The 15021-nt window shown below is 43.2% G+C and overlaps 2 protein-coding genes across 2 annotated transcripts in view; one reads left to right on the top strand and one right to left on the bottom strand.

Annotated features, from left to right (window-relative positions):
- Positions 1 to 9895, bottom strand: part of LOC109634700 (zeta-sarcoglycan-like) — a 33225-nt gene extending 23330 nt beyond the window's left edge. Inside the window, exons 1-2 of the mRNA XM_069519192.1 lie at positions 9558 to 9895; positions 700 to 894 (exon numbers count right to left, since the gene is read on the bottom strand). Of these exons, the coding sequence (XP_069375293.1) occupies positions 700 to 894; positions 9558 to 9596 (234 nt within the window). The 5' untranslated portion in view covers positions 9597 to 9895. The remainder of the gene's footprint in view (positions 1 to 699; positions 895 to 9557) is intronic.
- Positions 9896 to 11209: 1314 nt separating this feature from the next.
- LOC109634784 (dynactin subunit 6-like) lies at positions 11210 to 13302 on the top strand. Its single transcript, XM_020095477.2, has 7 exons — positions 11210 to 11361; positions 11606 to 11670; positions 11778 to 11883; positions 11971 to 12059; positions 12290 to 12337; positions 12616 to 12758; positions 12837 to 13302. The coding sequence occupies exons 1-7, from the start codon at positions 11324 to 11326 to the stop codon at positions 12933 to 12935; spliced, it is 588 nt and encodes a 195-aa protein (XP_019951036.1). The 5' UTR covers positions 11210 to 11323; the 3' UTR covers positions 12936 to 13302.
- Positions 13303 to 15021: the final 1719 nt, after the last annotated feature.

The following is a 15021-nucleotide window of genomic DNA, read 5'->3' as shown; positions in this document are numbered from 1 at the left end:
CAGGCTTTGTATTAAGGTTGGAAAGAAAAGAAACAAAGATAGAAAGAAAGAAAAAAGACTCATGTCAGATCGTTTCTCTTTTTTTTTCTTTAAATACATAGAATTTAACTTTTGCTTTGCACTGAATATTTTCAGATTTTAGAACCAGTGAACTGAAACATGACTTGGAGATTAACTGGTAAATATTCAGTGAACTAGTTGTCAGAGATTGTTGTTCCACATTTACTCAGATTAAACTTATGCTTTCTTTATTACTATCATATGTCGATACGATATTAAAATGTTAGATGTCCATATTAGGGCAGGATGTCCCCTGCCTCTGTCCCAATGTCAGTAAGAGGATGAGAGGGTGGTAACAATCGCTGTGTGTGCTACCCCGTGAAAGGTTTCCAGATGTTCCGCCAATTGGAAGATGGTCTGCTTTAGAGGAGGCCTGGGCTAATATTGCCGGTGTGCCTGTGCGGAACAGGCTGTTTGAGATGAATAAGAACTTTTTTGGGCTTGGAATCATGCAGAGCTACTCTAGAGGAGTCCCGTAATGGCGATATAATGTTGGAAAATGAGCACAATGGGTCCCTTTAATGTGTTGCACACTATTAAGTTAATAATCCCAACAGTTATATCCCTGGCTCGTAACTGCACCTTCCCAACTGACTCAGCCTCATTTCAGACGAGGCTGAGTCCATTTCGTCCACTCACCACTGAGAAATTCATGACTTTTATGATCCAGACGGTGAGCGCCAGGTTAACGATCATGGTGACCAGGAGCAGCAGCAGGAAGAAGTAGAGGCATCTCTTCCTCCAGCCGTACAGGCCCACCGGGTAGACGGCATCGCAGCCCGGTCGCTGGAGGTGCAGGGACTGGGAAGCGAGGATGAACTGCTCCTGGGTGATCTGGGGGGGAAAAAATCAAAGAGACACACACACACACAGGAGGCTTTATGTCCACAGGCTGACAAGAACAGACACAATCACACATTGGAAAAGATTATTATTGCTAAGGATGACTCCGAGCTGAGGCACGGCTGTGTTCACCATTTTGGAAAAGTGGTGCTTCTAAAAAAGTACAGAAGGTGAAAGCACATTATGAAACCACCTGAAACACTCATGCCTGGTAATTAAATGGACTAAGACAAGGATTTCAACCTGTGACACACTCGGCACTAAAAAGTCTGAATAATCGTTTCCGTTGGTAAAATTTGAATTTTCAATTTTTTGCTTTGTCCTGAGATATCTGGTCGCAGCATTGAACCTGTAGCAGAGTGATCCATCAACCCGCGTGCACAAGAGACAAGGTCATTTAGGTGACTACATTTATTAAAGAGAGATACCAAATCATGGAGCCTCTTCTGTGTTGGTCCGCTGCAGGAAAAAGAGGAATCGTCCGTCAAGATTCATCGATTACAAGTTTGAAATCACTTGCGGGAATAAAAGGCCCCAGAAGAAGGAACATTTTGTAAACAGCAGCTTTTTATTTCTGTGTTAAGTCAATAAAAAGGCAAACAGCAGCTAAATCTAACTGCTTATGAGCTAATCATAGGGATTAATGTAAATTAGATGACTGGAACACGAGGTGCTTGACATTTCTGCTCGTTTTTTTATGTACTTCATTTCTCTAACGTCACTGCTTTGTTTTTCAACGTTAATTACATGTTGACATTTTGTCAAACTGGATCCCTGTGCTCACAAAGAAAGCCGCAGTGAGTGGCAGCTTCCTGCCGCCGATCTGTTTGCCGCTCCCCTCAGGCTGAGATCTTTATAGTGCTGCTGCCCATCAGTCTTTCACGGGAAAATATTTCACATGTCACGCGCACTAAAGAGGCTATGCAGACCTGCACTTCTAGATGTGAAACTAATGGTGAGGGGCTGCCACATCAAGTCAGCCCGCGACTTCAATGCACGACAGTCCTCAGCTCGGAAATCTCACATTATGGAAGAGAGGTGAATTATGAGATGCCAGGGAGTGTTTTTCACTCAAACTAAGTGTCTTCCAGCCGCTTCTGCTGCTGCACGCAAGCTCTGATGTGAGATCAGAGAGGATGGTGTCTGTCAAGCGTGGTTGTCCAAGGCCGGGGCGAGTGGGGTTGTTGTTGTCCAGCCAATTGTGACCGTGAGCTGACAGCGTGAAACTCCCCATCACAGGTCTGCGGGGCTGGATGAGCTCTGAACTGTTGTGCTCAGCTGTTGTTGTGATGAATTCACAGTGAGGCTCTCTCCCGCTTTCACTGCATCAACTTCTGCCAAGGCCCAACAGTTCCCGCATGAAACCACATTTAAATTCACTAGGTCCAGATCTTTATTTGGATCTGGATGTAATATGAGTCCCCTAAACATGCCTGATTATTTTCATCCATTAATTATTCCTTGAGATATCAACAAAATGTTAAAGAAAGTGAAAATAAATTCCTGGATCTGCCCCAAACTTTAATGGGTTCTTCCTTGGCTCATAACCCACCCCTGCACAAAATGTCATGGAAATGGGTTGAGTAGTTTTTACGTAATCCTGCAAAATAACAAACAAACTAGAGCGGAACCCAGTAGAGCGCACACCTCCTCCAAGGCCCAGTCCTCACTCACAGATATCAGTTCCCAGGAAAGTGACAGATTTTTTTTTTTCATCAAGATCCATGAATTATTCCCTGAGAAATTGTTGAAAACGTCAAACGCCCCATAAAATGTTAAAGATCTGCATCCTGGTACGGATCTGCACCATTGATTTGATGGGTTCTTCCTTTGGTCATATGCATCAAACAATCAAACACAGATGTAAAACTCAACCTCCATTGTGGAGGTAATGAATAAAGCACAGCGCCCGCTCATACAGACAAGTTTTGAATACATTCCACAGGGCCGCTATAGAATACTTAAATTGCAGGAAACACACACATCCATAACTGACACACCTCAGAGACGAGTGCAATGCATTTTATTACTCAGGTCAGAATCCACGCTCCACATGCTTTATTCACACTGACGGCAGGAACCATCACGTTTTCACGACAGCCTCTCATCTACTGCGGCACAAAAATCACCTGAAGACCAAAGTTTTCATCGACAGACAGGACACAGAATCACAGCCTGTTGTTTTCTGTCATTGTTGTAATAAATCAATCTCTCTCACGAGGAGCCTGCAGTTCACATGTTTGTGTGATTACAAAACCACAAAACCCTGAATCTAGCTCTTTGGTGCATCAGCTGGACGAAAAGCTGGAGCCAGAAATAGATTCACGTCCTTCAGGCTGTCCAGGAATTTAACACAAGCATTTTACAAAGGCAGAGAGATTCTACTCACGATTATTTTCAATAACAAAACTCGAATAGCACTCAGTCGAGCGCATATCTCCACCGAGGCTCAACAGTCACCTTACAATCAAGCTGCAACAAATTTTACACACTCAGATATCAGCTCCCTTAATGTGCCTGATTTTTTTCATCAACATCCATGAATGATTCCCGAGGAAATCAAGGAAAATGTAAAACTGGAAACACCCCCTGATCCGGATCCACACACTTGACGCACATGCATCCTTCCACCAGGTTTTGTGGAAATCTGTCGAGGATTACATAAACCAATAAAAAGAATATAATAAACTAATGGTTTAAAATCTTTTTACAGATATTGTCTTGTTACACCTTTTCACATGTGATGATTCAAATCACTTTCATATCAGATAATGACTTCACCAAATCTTCGTCAAGTATGGTAACTGGCCTAATTATATGACATTTCAGTGGCTTTAAATTTTACACACCCACGAAAACCTGTAAGAGGAAGGGTTGGGCCAAAAAATATCTCAAGATTAAAAGTATATCAGTCAATATTGATAACAGAATTGAATTATCACGAAAAATGTTTATGAGAAGAGAATAACAAACACATTTTATGCACAATCCATAAGCAATATATCGATATAGTTTGGACTCTTGTTATATTGATGAAAATAATATTGTGATAATTATTGATATTGCTTTACTGCCCTAGTTTGAGGACTGAGTTTCAAAATCCTTCCCATTTCCGACACCCCTGCATGGAGGCGCATGAATGTGTGGAACGTCCTCAGCAGCTTTATCGCTGCTTCACGGCTTAATCCACCGTTTAAGTGACTGCTCCCGTGGTTCAAACAGTTCAGGTCACATCTGCGAGCGGTGGCAGATGTCTCACAAATGGATGCTGTGACTTTGCAGCGAGTACAAATGACCCACTTCACTGGCCAAGAAATGTCAGCGATTCCAATTTAACCAGCGACACAGCTGAGGGACGAGAGCGTTATGAGAGGTGCTTACACAGAGGCAGAGTCTCAGTCACACAAGACTTTACTACAACTTCCCGCAATGTAGGAAGATGCCACACAAACACCACTGCAGCTCGTGTGAGGGTGGGCAGACAAGATCCTCTCCTTAAAAACTTAAACAGTCTAAAACCAATCTCCTAGTGGACACGTTATTTCCAATCCACTGTTGCTAAGGGAAACTTCAGCACTTGCAATTTCTATGGCAACCCACAGTTCCCAACACCGGTGGATCCTGTGATTTCCTTGCAAGAGTGTTAATGCATATATTACCCCGGTCAAGTCAGGCCTCCTACAGCTCGGCCATTCATGGAGCCAACGGCGGCTGGCGTTTTGTCAATCCGTCATTTCATCATGCTGGTCACAGCTGACTATCGCAACCACGCCAGACCGGACTGATCAAGATGTCAAGCTCTGAGAAGCTTCTCTGACTTTTTAAGAAACAGAAGTATTGATCAGAAAGAGGCTGTGCAGGAGTACCACACTGTGCTGGATCCCATTTATCAGTTTAAGTCACTTTTACCTCTTAATGTGTAAAAGCATTATGAAGCAGCGCGGGTACTGAAAAACAAGAGTCTACATTTCAGGGATTTCCATTTTTTTATCACTTTTAATGGAGCAGCTTGGGAAACATCCTGATCATCATTAGTGGTCAGTTAAAGGTCAAGGCAGGGACAGATGGACACTTAAAGTTGATAACTGTGATACGACTGCGTGGGGCCTGATGATAAAACCTGAAGTATTAATCTCTTGTCGACACTTTTTAAAAAATTTAAAAAACACATAAAGTTTAACTGAGGATAGCTCCAGCAGCAAAACCAGGAATTCAGTATATAGCGATGGTACACGTCAAATCAGTTTTTCTCAAAGTCGATTTGTGTAATTTTACACATCACACTGATGTTTGTTCAAGTGCTTTTTTGTTTTGTTATTCAATGCAATGAAAACAAGGTGTAACGTAAAGAAAGTTAAATCTAATCTAATGAGTCTAGAATCACATCAGACTGTCTAACATAGTTTGCCTCATGCTCCAGCAGAGGGCGCTCACCATCAGCTCGACCTATTGCATCCCCTCTCGAGCCAAAGAAAGCCAATCATGTCACGTCGTTTTGCCACGAGAATGGAGCAAAGCTGTCACCATCTGAGAAGTGATGTGTGGCAGCAAAGTAAAGGGTGAGCCTGTTTTCATGGCGGTGGCTTTGTGCATGCAGGGAATTTGAACAAATTCTGTGTCCCGTCAAATTTGTTCAAACTTTATTTTCCAGGAAAAAAATGCTAATTGAGACTGACTGGAGATGATTCAAGCGAACATATCATTTGGACTTCAATACAACAACTCCATTCCCCTGATCGCCACTGCTCATACTCTGGCTATAAAACCTTTGGCGCAAGATGGCAGCGTTTGCACGGGGGATGTTCTGGCTTCATTTTTGGAAATGCATCGTCCATCTATAAACTCAAAAAGATTCACAACCTGGTGAAAGATGCGAAGAAGAAGCTCCGACCCCTCATATCCTACTCATAACCTCGGCCAGCTCCTTAAACAGCTTTTTTACTGTCAGGACCAGAAACTCATTACATCACATATCACTTAGCTGACGCTTTTATCCAAAGCGACTTCCAATTAATGCATTTAACCATGAGGGCACAAACCAACAATAGCAAGAATCATGATGGGAGTATAACATATAACCAGACTGCACACCAGTTTATGTATAAAAAATAAATTCCACCGTCAATCAATCAATCAATCAATCAAAAAGCTGAACCCAGGCCTGTGAATCACCCTGTTACTTGTACCAGTGAACAGATGGGTCTGAAATCTAGTCAACGCTACGCATGGTTTACCACCTACATTCCTGATTACATGTGGTTTCTATTAATAGAAGCCAAACACCTACACAGCAACTTGCTCCTCTACGGTACAATGAGCTGTAAACTGTTATCTCTGTAGACCGCGCACCGAGCTGGAAACATCCTCGTGGATTTGCTGCACGATCATATTTATCTTCTGCGCATTCACTGTATCTACATCATCAATCCCTTTTAAGTTTGTGCTGAGATCTGTGTCACTTTTTTTTGTGGGCTTTTTTTTCTGAGGAGGGGGGTGGTGGTGCTCCTCGGAGCTTTGACTACTGACGTTACAGCTGGATCCAGCCGAAGCCAGCAATTACCCAGCAGTCCCTACCCACTGCCAGCATGCCTCATCTTCACCAATTAGCGTAGAGGGTGATATTCTACATGCTGTTTTGATCAAACGGTGACACGCTGCCAAGGCAGCAAAACGCAGCTGAGGAGCCCCTAATGAAAGAAAATGAGACGCTATTAATTCTTGATAATGATAATCAGCAAATCGGTGAGTGCTCTCTCACTCAGCAGTGGCACCGGAGTCCCACAGGGCTGCCTCAGCTGGGGCTAAGAAAACATTGGAGATGCACTGATGACTGTAAAGCTTGTACTCATCCGTCGTTCGTACAAGTGCCGCACAATCGCTGAGGCAGCAGTGAGGAGAAAAACAAATGGACGCAATCACGCCACAGGTCCGACGCGCACGGTGTTAAAGCACCTATTTATTCAGGTTCTGTGGGCTTCTGACAGAAAGCCCAATCAAAAAGACAGAGGAGCCCCCATGCACGACTGTAGCCAGGGAAAGCCAATTATATCTTTCAACTGTGCAACGCAATGTATTGATGTAACCATTTCACATTTTGTTGATGTGACAATCAAGCATGTGGGCGAGGGCGCTGCTATCGTTCGCTCCACTCGAATGCGAAATCCAATTTTTGTGGGTACATCATCTCTGCTGGAGTTACGATAGCAGCTGGAGGCCCCGTCGATGGCTTCGTCTTTTGGAGCGTGCTTGACCTTTCTATGCGGATGCATGGACGGTCGGAGCGGTGCTGCACTTCCTCCGGCTGAAAGCAACAAGGTAACTCAACTCAGAAGTATGAGATCAGCTGGGATCAAAGATCTCCAATAAGTCTGGCACAGCGAAAGGTCGCGGCTGCTCAATCAGAACACGCCGTCAACAAAGCCCCGACATCACAGGCTGTTTGAAGGAGATTTTCAGAGAGAGTTTCCTTCTGCTCTTACATGCAGGTCTGCGTTTGAGGACACTGTCATGAAAAATATATGCACTTTTGAAACACATAAATGAGCAACAAACCTCATTGGCATTCTGCACCTCTGACCTTTGCATCATTTATTAATGTGGAGAGTTACGTCTCAGATGTTTGCAGCTCTTGTCGGCTCCTTCCCCCGGTGTTTGACGCCGGCAGGGGAGGAGAGAAAGATAACAAACTGCTGATGTCAACAGACGGACACCTCTCTCCACAGTGCACTAGCTTTGCCTGCTAATCCCGAGAAAATCCTGAGAGAGTCAATGGGGGGGCGTTTTGGACAGCTCGCCCATAGGTGTCATTTGTATTCATCAGTCGAACGCACGGGGGAAGCGGCGAACTGAACGCAGCATAATCAAGGAAAACAGTTGCAGAAGCATCCGAAACACAAAACCCCTGCTTTAAATACTGGAATTAAATGAACAAAACACAGCAACTCCCATTAAACACGACAAATACGCAGGATTTGACAAATCTGTGAGTTTAAGGGAAGTGCTGATCAGCGCAGAGGGAGCAGAAGTGAATGGAACTGATAAGAGCGACTCAACCACTGAGCCCAGAGCTCACTCTCCCTGAGTGTGTGTGTGTGTATGTGTGTGCACTTGTTTGTTGCCTCTATAGGGACCTTTTCTTGTATGAACACTGACCTTGTCAGGACCAGCGAACCTCATGGGGACCAAAGTCTGCTCCTAAAGAGGCAAATGGTCATTTCTGAGCTCCTGGTGAAGGTTAGCAGTTATTCGTGAAGTGTGGAATGTTTAAAGTTAGAGATAGGCATCAAAAATCGCACGAAAGCACGTGGGCAGTGACAGTTCATTTGTTTCGGCTGTTTCTCTTCTCTTCGTGCGTAGAAACGACATAAAAGCCTTAACAAGGACAAGTGTGCAAGCTTGTGTGAGTGTTCTAGTTTTCCAGCATAAACAAGGACCTTGTCAGGACCAGTTGACGTCGTGGGGACCAAAGCCTGGTCAGGGGAAAAAGGTTTTAGTTGTGCTGTCTGTCCACAATGAATGGAAGTCAATGCAGGGTCCTAACGAGGATAGCAAACCTTTGTGCGTGCATGTGTGTGATCAAGGTATTACCCATGTTGTAGGGACCTTATCACATTAGGATGAACCAAAAGCAAATCCTCACAATGTAAATCCTGATATTTAAAGGTGAACACATAAGAGGAATGGTTTAGGGAAGTTGTAGCTATGTTAGTCAGCAGGAAATCTATGTAAGTCCTTTGCCACTGTGCACGTGGGTTATAGCCACAGACTGTATATATAAATATGTATATAAAGCGGTTATAGCGGAAGAATGACAAACAGAAGCTCTGCTGTGTGGGTTTCTGACACGTGAACTGCAGCAGGGTGACGAGATGCACATACTGTACCCAGAGGTTACTACCCCCCCACCACCACCACCACCTCTACCACCTCCCCTCTTCGTAGACTTGAATGATAATGAGAAAAGCATGCGGGCAGAATATTCATAGGCTGTCACATTACTGTGCTTCTTGAAACTGGGGCTGGGAGAAAGAAAATGCATAGAATATGAGGAGCATAGTGCAGGAGGGAGATGCAGGAGCTCCAGGCCTCCTCATCCTCCTCTTCCTCCTGATGTGTTTGAGCTGTGGTGGATCACTGGTAATTAATCACTGTGTCCCTGCCTGCAGAGAGAAATGCAACGGCTGCAACACTGGGAGACACTTTCCATTCATCTTTCATTAGCCAGGACTTTTCTAATGGAGGCAGCGGAGCAGCGGATGCACCTGTTGCACAGAGAGGGAACTCGATTTTTCTTTTTTTAAAGGGATAGTTCACCCAACAATGAAAATCCACTCATTATATACTCAGCACTATGCCGATGGAGGGGTGAGTGAAGTGTCTGAGTCCACAAAACACTGGTGACCACTTCTACAAATGTAAAAAATATGTCTCTATATTTTCTTTGCCATTTACTTCATCCATATTGGATTTGGCTCTTTACCTGTTAAACTCCAAAAGTGTTTTGTGGACTCAAACACTTCACCCACGCCTCCATTTCTCATTTTTGGGTGAACTATCCCTTAAATAGCTGCAGAATGAAACCACACGAATGGAAACAGGGTGAAACTCTTTCTGTCCATTATTGAACTTTTCATGTGGAATGAGAGTGAGCTCACCTTCAGTGACTCTATGTCCAGAGTGGTGGACTGATCCATGTCACAGCCTCCTGGGTCCTGGTCACATATTTACATTAAACTTCGCACCAGCCCCCCCCCCTCGCCCCCAACGCTCCGCATCTGCCGCCGCATCTGCCGCTACAGCGACCGATCCGCCTTTCTTCTCTGCTATTCACAAAGAAAATACGCACATCCAGAGTTTTACGCATGTGAGACTTTCTTTAAATCTGCGCAGAGGTGCACTCTGGGTGTTTTCCCGTCCTGTGACGTCCCGGTGCTGCGGCTCCTCCGCTCCTCACTTTCCGCTCCCGGAGTCGCTCCGCTTCAAAAACTCATCCGCCGTCAAGTCACGAGGAGTCACGGCCCAACACTTCCGGTTCCCCCGTGTTGAGAAAATAAAACGCAAATTTAAAACCCCCCTCGACGAGATGGTTTATGCCCATTGTTTATTTTGTATACTCATATTTTAATATCTCATCCATACATTCTTTTTTCATGCTCTTTTATCAATTTTCTAGTTTTATTTGATTTAGGTATTTATGTCGTATTATTTTATTGGTTTTATTTGGCCTACTTATTCATCTCATTGTTATTTTTTATCTTAACTTTCTTACTGTCAATAATCTGCATCCCTGTAGCTGCTGTATAAACACAGACACATGGTGGACCAAGAGATGTGCAAAGCTAATAATAAACAACTTAGATTTCAACATTTACCTTTTCCTTTTTGATCACAGGCATTAACGTGGTAAAGTACCTTTCTACACATCAGGTTGTATATATCTCGTAAACCATCAACAACATGGTGATGATCTTCCCAGCCCATTGCATGTGTCTGTAATTTGGAAACAGCAACTTTAATGTGAGTCTCAGTTTTTTTAATCTTTTAGATTTACCTTGATTGATTGCACAGATTTATTCTGAAAACAAAAACTAAGCCATTTCTGTTTCAATTATTGCTGACTTGACAGAAATCAAATCCCACTTCACAGATGAAGCCCTGTTTAAAACCAGACTCAGCTGCAGCACCAGCACCAGTAAGACTTTAATGGAACATTATGGTGAAATGATTTTACCTGTGTTTCCTCCTCATACTTTAAATATAACTGGCACTGAGTCCACTCCCATTCTTTGGTTATTGGCGACACCTGCAGGACATATTGTGTCACTGCAGTGAGAAATGTCTGTCGACCAATGCTGCACGTGAGCTGTGATTGGTCAAAGTGACTGAAATCGTTGGTAATTAACAGCCAAACACAGTCCACAGAGACAAATGTATAGTTTGTATTAACTCTTTAACTTTTTAAAAAGCTGAGTTGAGAGTTGTGTGTATTTTTTACTTTTAATTTCATTACATAGTTTTTCTATATGAGAAACTCAATGTTTGGCAGAGAGCCTGGATTCAGAAGAAAGACATTAAATGAGAGGTTATAGCCCTATAACATTTTTCTCATCCTTTTATAATTTAATCATACAATTTCATCAAAACATTTCTAGATGGAAAGAGGATAGATAGATAGATAGATTTAAATAATACAAAATGCAACGTTTTGGGCGTTTATAATTTTTTTAAAAACAGTGTTTTAAAATTAAAACATGAATGTGTTTAATTAGGGGTTTGCAGTACCGTGTGAAGACAGCAGAGGGCAGTCAAGTCTCAGGCTGGTGTTTCCAGACAGACACAATCAAACCAGATCTCACACAAAGAAACCTCTGAACTAGGATCAACAATCAATCATCGAATACATCGATTCCTCATCGCAGGGATGTCAGACGCCAGCAAACAGCTGATGGCGCAGAAAAGGTAAAGAACCACATCTGACCCTCTGTGTTATATCATCAGCTTGTGTTTGGATCAGGTTAAAGGATCCAGAAATGAAAAAACATGTAATTTTATCTTTTTGTTATCCTGTAAAATCCCTGATGTCGTCACCTACACACACACAGAGCGAGTGAGCACTGACATCATATAAGTGCTGCTCTTATAAAAGATGGTTTAATCTTCAGTGACCTGGATGTCTCATATATTCTCCTGTGTGTTGTCACAGTGCGAAAATTGCAGCTGGAGCAGTTGTGTGTGTTGAGTGTGAAATCAGAGGAGATGTGACCATTGGTGAGAGATTTTCAATTTCACTGTCAACGATGTTTTGTTGATTTTTTTTTTAAATCAAGCTGCTGCATGTTGCTGAAATTCTTTTATTCCTGATATTTTTTTCGCAGGAGCCAGAACAGTCGTCCACCCAAAGGCCAGGATCATAGCAGAGGCTGGGCCTATTGTCATTGGAGAGGGGAATCTAATAGAGGAGCAGGCTCTTATTATCAACAGGTAATAATGATAACAATAATGATGATGATAATGATTTTAGTTTCAGTTCATGTGATCTCACCTGGTGTTTTTTTTTTAATTCTCTAGTTATCCAGAGAACATCATGCCAGACACAGAGGGAGTGGAGCCAAAGACCATGACGATTGGAACCAACAATGTGTTCGAGGTTGGATGTGGTATCCTTAACGATTAAAAAAGAAAAATAAATCAGTATATATATCTTATAACTGATATATCACAAATATCTAAATGTAGGTTATATAGGAAAAACGCCTCTGGAGAATTATTATAGATTTTGTCCACCAGAGGGCACTGACAAGTTTGTTTTTTTCTACTTTGAAGCTTCTCAGGACTAATATTCAAAAATTGCAATTTCATAGATTTAAATCCTTAATAATTCTACCAGTTTCTCAAGCTCTGAAAATTGGAGACAATAATGTGATTGAGTCGAAGGGTAAGTACTGTAATCCTTCACTGTTTTCAGTTCTGTGTCCAACAGTCGAAATTATCCAGAGATAAAACTTCTGAGTATTCTTAATTGATCTACCGTTCGGCATTACTCTAGCTGGACCTGGTTTTGAAAATTTAATCAGCAGCAGCATTCCCTCTATTCTGTGTCATCAAATTCATTTTCAAGCTGTTAATTTAACACGAAAAAGTTGCATCATCTAATATTTTCTATACATTTCGTCAGTTTCTAGTCTCTTTCCCTTTTCTCGCATTAAATTGCAGCTGATCTCGGGCGGAATGTGATGCTGACCAGCGGCTGCATCGTCGGCGCCTGTTGCCAGGTCAACACGTGCGAGGTCGTGCCCGAGAACACGGTGGTGTACGGCTCAAACTGCATCAGGCGTGTGCAGAGTGAGAAGCCGCAGGTCAGTTCTCCACCGATGCTTGATTGCGAGTTTGTCTCGGCGGATTTGTTCAACCGGATGTTTGTTTTTATCTCGTAGCCTCAGACTCTGCAGCTCGACTTCCTCATGAAGATTCTGCCCAACTACCACCACCTGAAGAAGACGGTGAAGGGAGGCGGCACGCCCGTGAGGAACTGACGTGCAGGAATCAAACGTCCTGCACACGCTGACACCACAAACTCTCACATTTCCCTCAGTTTGCACTCGTCATTTATTTTTTCTGTAATGTCTAAAAAAATTACCTGTAGCATCGAAAAAGTTCAGCACACTGTACAGGAGCCTTTCAGGTGACTTTTGGGGCCAAACAAACAGAAGTTAAAGGGGTTTTCACAAAATTGTTGATGCAGTGGAATAATACAATCTGCCATTATCAGCTTGGGCCCCCAGGAAATTTCAACGGCCCTGATTGCTATTACTCTTTTACATATCTGACCTCTGCTCTTGCACTTTGTTTTCATTTATAATGTGTTCTAGTCCTGAAATAAAACCTCTTCAAACAAGTCAATTCATTTTATTTATCTTTATTTATAATTGATCCATTAAAGGGACAGAAGATTCTAATAATGATTATGTTTGATGGTTTTATAGTGTCTATATTTTTTGACCACAAGGTGGGGCTATTGAGCGACTCTGCACACCTCCTGCCCTGAAGGCTTTGTTTCGTCAAACGATACCAAATGTGCAATTAAAATATTATTTATTAATACTAAACCTAAAAATATCGATGTCATCATGATGCTGTATTAAAAATAGTCGTAAAATGTAGTTTTCTGAAAATAGTTGTGACAAATGACACGAGCCCTGGCGACAGTAAAGTTATTCCTAAGAAGATCTCTGCGGGTGTGGTGGTGCCCATCTTGGTTTCGGTGGGTTGCCAGTCCTGTGGCCTCCCACCAGGGGTTGCCAAATTGGTGCCGGGGTACAGTGGGAATTCCACACAGAGCCTTGGTTTATTGTAATTGACATGGGTGTGGTTGCGACTTGCATTTCTTCTGCAGGATGGGTCTGAATAACGCCTGGCACCCTCCTCCTCGTGTCGAAGCCCCTTGGGTTTTGCTCCCATCTGCACCACACACACACACACAGATTTGGGCGTGGGTAGAAATGTGTGTGTTTGGTGGACAGCTCGATCACGGCCTGAAACACCTGACATAAAATTAATACCGATGCCACATTTTACAGTTGTTTTCCTGTGGACGTGAAGCGAGCTCAAGGCCGTCGCTCCTGCTCTTCAGACTTTAAAGGGTTTGTGTCACGCTCTGTGAGGAGGGCGCCGCACGGTACAGCAGCTCCCTGCAGGAGGCCCACAGCTGGTGTCGCACTCTGCCAATACTCATTTGAACATGTCACGGTGGAGTCCCACGAGGAGTCCACACCAACCAGGGGCTAATTATTTCAGCAGAGGAGTGCAGCCGGGGCCACGTCTAGGCTCCTCTCTGTTCTCACGTTTTTTTTTTTTCCACTACCATCATTTTTACTTTGGGGTGTTGCCAAGGCGTCACTTTACTTTAGCATGACAAGGAGGACAGATGCTGGGCGCAGTTGCACGAATGTGGACCTAATGGGGGCAAGCGTGGCCTTTTTAATCCACAGAGGGTTTTTACTGAGACAAAATGGCCATGATGATAGCAACTCACGGTAGGAATTTAGAGAGGGAGTTCAAATGGTGATCTATATTTGGAAACAGTTATTTATATCTCTGCCTTACTGTACTGTTGGGAAAGTAAATTCTCCAGCTTCCACTCGTTTGTTAAAGCTTTTGTTCATCACAGTGGTGTTGGCTTTTCTGTCAACGGGGTTATCTCAAGTCAATGTTTGGCCTCAGCTACAATACGCAGCATTCCCCGAAGAGTCAATAATATCTTATCGCACACAAAGAATTCGCCAAAGAAAATACGAGCGAAACCCGTTTCTCTTCAGCCGTTTGGAAACACGTCGAACTCTGACATTTTGCAAGAGCAACAACAACAAAAAAAAGTTCTTCCCCTTCGTTTCACTGCCGCGCTCTCCGTCTTCTGCAGTTGTTGTCGTCCACTGCAGTCAGTCATGTTCAAACAGGCCACCAGTTGGTTCGGGAGGATAAAGGCTTTGTGACAGCTGACCTTTGCAGCCAAGTCCACGCCACCTTTGAAAAGTGAAATGTGACCTATAGGCCGCAGTGATTTCCATTGCAATCCCACAGAAATAATTAATCTCATCACAACAGGGACCCCGAACAACTGGA

Source organism: Paralichthys olivaceus, chromosome 22 (genome assembly GCF_024713975.1).
Source record: "Paralichthys olivaceus isolate ysfri-2021 chromosome 22, ASM2471397v2, whole genome shotgun sequence".
Taxonomy (NCBI): domain Eukaryota; kingdom Metazoa; phylum Chordata; class Actinopteri; order Pleuronectiformes; family Paralichthyidae; genus Paralichthys; species Paralichthys olivaceus.
This window is presented reverse-complemented; position numbering and strand designations above follow the sequence as displayed.